The sequence below is a fragment of the Electrophorus electricus genome, chromosome 10 (assembly GCF_041902795.1).
Source record: "Electrophorus electricus isolate QZ-2024a chromosome 10, ASM4190279v1, whole genome shotgun sequence".
Classification (NCBI taxonomy): domain Eukaryota; kingdom Metazoa; phylum Chordata; class Actinopteri; order Gymnotiformes; family Gymnotidae; genus Electrophorus; species Electrophorus electricus.
Window position 1 is genome coordinate 20,705,777 of NC_137506.1, and position 5,000 is coordinate 20,710,776.

Below are 5,000 nucleotides of genomic sequence, written 5' to 3' on the forward strand. Positions count from 1 at the left end.
CAGCCCAGACCTGCTTCAACCCAGACTTGCTTCAGCCCAGACCTGCTTCTTCTGAATCTGAGAAGGACAAAAATTCCAGGCGAGAGTCCCAAGAACAGGCAGCCGAGTCTCTCAGCTCCTGATAAGCGCTGTTCGTTGATGAACGAAAAAGGGAAAACACACACATACCCCAGTCATCTCACACACACACCCACACCCACCCACCCACCCACACACCAGTCATCACACACAAACACTCTACCCCTCACACACAAGCATGCATTTGTGGGTAGAGATGGGGGGGAAAAGTCTAACTCAGTTTGCCAAAGGAATGTCAGCGCTTAGCAATCAAAAAATAAAAAAAAATGTATTTTAATATGAACATCATCCTCTTTCTTTGTTAACAATTTTACAATATTAAAATCCGAGCTACACAGAACTTGAAAACTGATTACTCCTCCTTTTGGGGGCTTCTTTTAAACATTTGTTGGATCTCAGGCTTGTGTGTTATTTTTTTTCCCCATCCTTTCATTAAAGAGCTGCTATCAGACAGCACAGCCTGGACTGTTCCCTCATTAGTGCACCTTCACGTATGGGGTCATTTCTCTAACAGACCAGAGTCATAGTACACGTAGACATTTGGAGGATTTATAATAGTATTAAGAAATTGTTCATGAAGTCTTTGGCACATCCTTTTTGAGAGAGAGCCTGGTATCTTCCCATTATTCACCATTAAAAATGTAACTTGCACCCACACTCACATCCAAAGTGTGTATGAATGTGAGTGCTCACCTGTGTGTCTGTGTGTGTTTGTGTGTGTGTGTGTTCCATTGGTTTGAGTCCTGATTACTAATCGGGCTCTTAAAGACATCGGTTACCACAGATCTCTGTTGTTTTGTCATGCTCTGCAGCAGACGCAGGCTAGAGACGACACGGAATCCAAGCACTGTCATTTCTGTCATCTCGTGTTCAGCATATTGAAGCTGACACAAATAGTATCATTGCATCCCTGGCTAGGGAATTACATTTTCAGGTAGGACTTCTGGCAGTGGGAGGCCTTTTCCGCAGAGATGTCTTCCTTTAGCGTTTTTGGCTAGCCTTCAGCAGCCGGGGATGAATGGACACCAGGCATGGGAAGTTGGCCTCGTGCGCCTCCCTGGCGTAGAGGTTTGTGAAGGGAAGGTTTCTTCGCTCTCCTGGTTTCTTCGATCCAGGCTTATTTCGGCAGGGGAGCTCAGAGGAAGTAGCGAGCAGAGCGCCGCATAAAACAGCAACCGCAGTGACAAGAAACAGTGGAACTGTAAATGTGTAGGCGTGCAGTGTGCGTAGAGTTGTGTTTAGCTGTCGGGCGCAGGGCAGGGTTGCTGGCACTGACAAACTTGTTTTACTGCCCCTAGCAGGTTTAAGTGTATGTATTTGTGTGTGTGTGTGTGTGTGTGTGTTTGTGTGTGTGCGTGAGGGAGACAGTGTACATGAGTATTAAACTAGGGTGGATGTCATGACTAGACTTGCTCACCATTCTGTCAGAGAAACCTTAGCCGACAAACTGCGCGCTGCACACCGCGCTCACCACAGCCTCGCCGTCACCACCTGAGCGGAGCGCTGGGCCCAAATGAATGACGCCCTTCTCCTTGCTTCTTTTCCAGCATCCGTACCCTTCAGAGGAACAGAAAAAGCAGCTAGCCCAGGACACAGGCCTCACCATCTTACAAGTAAACAACTGGTGAGTCCAGCCTTCACGCCGCCATCTCCATCACCAGCAGAGCGCTCCTGCCTTTCAGGGCTCTTCCTTCACCTCCCCAAGGCTGCTACTGCTTAGAAAGGGTGAAAAGCATTTATTTACTGTCACATTTACTGTCATTTATTTACTTATTTACTGGGGGCTCCCCCCAACGCCCTCCCGAACCCCAACCTCTCTAGCTAGCTACAGCATAGAAGCTAGCAGGATGTGAGCTCTTTATCAGTGAAGTGTTTAGGACTGCTCTCTGTTTGATATACATTCATTCACTTTGATATATTTAATGAAAAATGGAAGATCTTACGCCCCTGCCCCTAACCCCCCCCCCCAACCCCCCCCCCCCCCCCCCCCCCAACAGTGATCCTGCTTCTTCCATCCACCATGACTAGCGGGGATCCCCCCCCCTTTACACATGCTATATGGTGGATTAAGGCTCTGATAGCCTGGCCAGCAGGGCCTTTGTAGATGGCTCAGCACATAACTGGGGGTGTGGATTAAATAAAAATGATCACAGAAGCAAAGAAATGATACAGGAATTACTTATCAAAATGCTCGTGCCGGTTTTATCGCTAGCTTAATGTTGTTCGCTACATTCTCGGGTGATGTTCAGATTAATTGAACTGACAGCTTCTTTTCAGAATTCCGGGGAGGTATTTGCACGGATTTCAGGTCTTATACAAACTTAATTACATGGAACCCCATTTTATCATTCTAATTCCATGTAGCGGGGGTTCTATTTACAAATGAGAAGTCTCTGCCTTTTATTCACAGCTTTTCTTAATATATTTATCAAAGCCGGTTCATTTACAAAGTGCTCTATCTGCTGGGTACAGGCAGGCTGACATTAACCAAGCTTTTAGGTTTATCTGGCTCGCAGGCTCAGGAGACACCCGAGGGTCAATTGATTTTTTGGTTCTGTGATTCTTTTTTTTCCTCTCCCTTCATTTTTCCTGGATCACAATGAGAGACATGTCTGGAGAATTAGCCTGGTCTGTCCGCCTTATCTGACAGGCAATTTTTTTTTTCCTGGGGAAGTCAAGCTACTTAAATTGGCCACAGGAACCGCTGTTATCTGCCTTTAATGCACCCTACAGTGTGGATAGCATTTCAATTACACCAGTAACCAAAGATTAGCCCCCGCTTGGCTGTTTCATGCCTCTCGCTGCCGTTTCGGCACATTGGCGCACCTTACCTACAGGAGCAGAAAATTGAGTTGCCTTGCCTGTGTCATGGTGATTAATGCAGAAATAGACTGCTAACCTGAGAGCGACTGGGGTGAGAGAGAGAGAGAGAGAGAGAGAGAGAGAGAGAGAGACAGACCGACAGACTGACAGACAGACAGAGAGAGAGAGAGAGAGAAAGCGCTTTGAAATAGAAAGAGAAAGAAAAAGATAGCGCTGTAGTCTTTCTAGGTCTTGAAATCTTAAACCCAGCTTGAGCTGCTGGGGCTCCTTCTGAAGAGGCGGCAGGAGTGCGGCGCAGGGAAGTCTCGTCGTTCCAGAGAGAGAGAGAGAGAGAGAGAGAGAGAGAGAGAGAGAGAGAGAGAGAGCGAGAGAGAGAGAGAGAGAGAGAGAGAGAGAGAGAGAGAGAGAGAGAGAGAGAGAGAGAGAGAGAGAGAGAGAGAGAGAATCTGGGCAGGACGGCAGGACGGCAGGACGGCAGGACTCTCCCTGGAACGCCGCAGAAGGCGTAACCCCAGCACAGGTTGAAGGCCGGCCTGGCCGCGGGCTGGCTGCACGCTGCACGCTGCACGCTGCCCAGGGCCAGATAGCTTGGCCAAACAGCAGCAGGTTTCTGGTGCTTTTCGCAGGCTCCGAAAGATGAGCCACAGACAGCATGCTGCTCTTCTTTTCCGTTTTCTTTTTTTTAACCAGTCAGGTCAGGACAGTGAGTTAAATGTGCCTTTGTTCAGGCAGGCTCCTTTCTCCTCTGGTGTCTTCTTGTCCTGCTGGAGGCGGTGGACAGATCAGGATATGACAGACCTCTGCCATATGAAATTCCTGTTGATAGGCCGAAAGGGCCCCAAATTCCTCCCCTACACGGGCATTGTGGACAGCCTCCCTTTGATACTGGGCGCTGGTGTGTATCTATCCGGCAGCGCAGGGGAAGATAGCGAGAGAGAGAGAGCGAGTAAGAGAGAAGAGAGAGAGAGAGAGAGAGTAAGAGACGAGAGACAGAGAGAGAGACAGACAGGGGGGGCAAACCATCGTCTTCAGTTTCCACTCGTCCCTGAGGGGACGATGTGCTGAATCACGCCTTTGTCCTGAGGCCCAATCAGACCTGGAGAACGGCACAAGGGCACAAGGGCGCTCTGTGCGCACATCAGCCCGCGGCGCATCTCCCTCTCTCTTTCACTTCTCCCCTCCCGCCGCCCTCACGCAGATCTGTGGGCTGTGGACGTTGAGCGCGTTTGAAGGCGTATGGCCATCCGTCTGCCTTTACATGCTTACTAAGCACCCAGTGTTACCCTACTCTTCTTAATGTCTGTCCCCACCTGCCAAAAGAGAGAGAAAGAGAGAGAGAGAGAGAGAGAGAGAGAGAGAGAGAGAGAGAGAGAGAGAGACTGTAGGACACGCCTCCTGCTCAGTGACTGATATTGCAGGTTAAAGTCCACCGCGGCTTGCTGATGGGTGTGGAAAGGTGGGGCGTTAATAGCTCCTCAAACACCAGTCCAGCATGACTGCGGGCGTGAGACAGCATCCTCGCCACCTGTGCGGCAGAGGCGGCCGGTCTGTCTTCAGTGCAGCTATACCTGTTAACCTGCCGGGGCTCACTGGAGGGAGGCGCACACACTGCCAGGGAGGACTGCAGATGAAGGCGGGGCGAGACCACGGGACGCTGCACCTGTGGCTGTCCTGCCCTGAGTCCGTGTGGCATTCTGTCACTCTGGGCTAAATGAGGCCTGACTGCATCCTTTTATGTCCCAGCATCATGTGCGGTGCGACCTGCCTCTGCTCACTGCCCTGCTCTCCTGGAGTGGCTGCCAGACACTCCATGCCCTCTCCCCAGTGTCAGACGAACAAATAGAGAGAAGGAGAGAGGGAGAGAGACAGGGAAGAAGAGGGAGACTAACAGGAAGGAAGTGAACCCTGATGCCTAGCGTGCAGGCGCTGGGCCGTTTCCCTGCTGCCCAGTCAGCTCATCACTGCTGCCTCTGTGGATCACTACTAACAATGAGGAGGGCAGAGAGCTGCTTTCTATTTTTACCTACTCTCTCTCTCCCTCCCTCTCTCCCTCCCTCTCTCCCTCCCTCTCTCCCTCCCTCGCTCACTTACAAAGGACC

The 5,000-nt window shown here is 50.5% G+C and overlaps 1 protein-coding gene across 6 annotated transcripts in view; it reads left to right on the top strand.

Annotated features, from left to right (window-relative positions):
- meis2a (Meis homeobox 2a) overlaps positions 1–5,000 on the top strand; it is a 75,891-nt gene that overhangs the window by 50,339 nt on the left and 20,552 nt on the right. For all 6 annotated transcript variants that reach the window (XM_081722243.1, XM_027011591.3, XM_035532623.2 and 3 more), the window contains one exon: positions 1,626–1,702. In XM_081722243.1, coding sequence (XP_081578369.1) covers positions 1,626–1,702 — 77 coding nt within the window. The remainder of the gene's footprint in view (positions 1–1,625; positions 1,703–5,000) is intronic.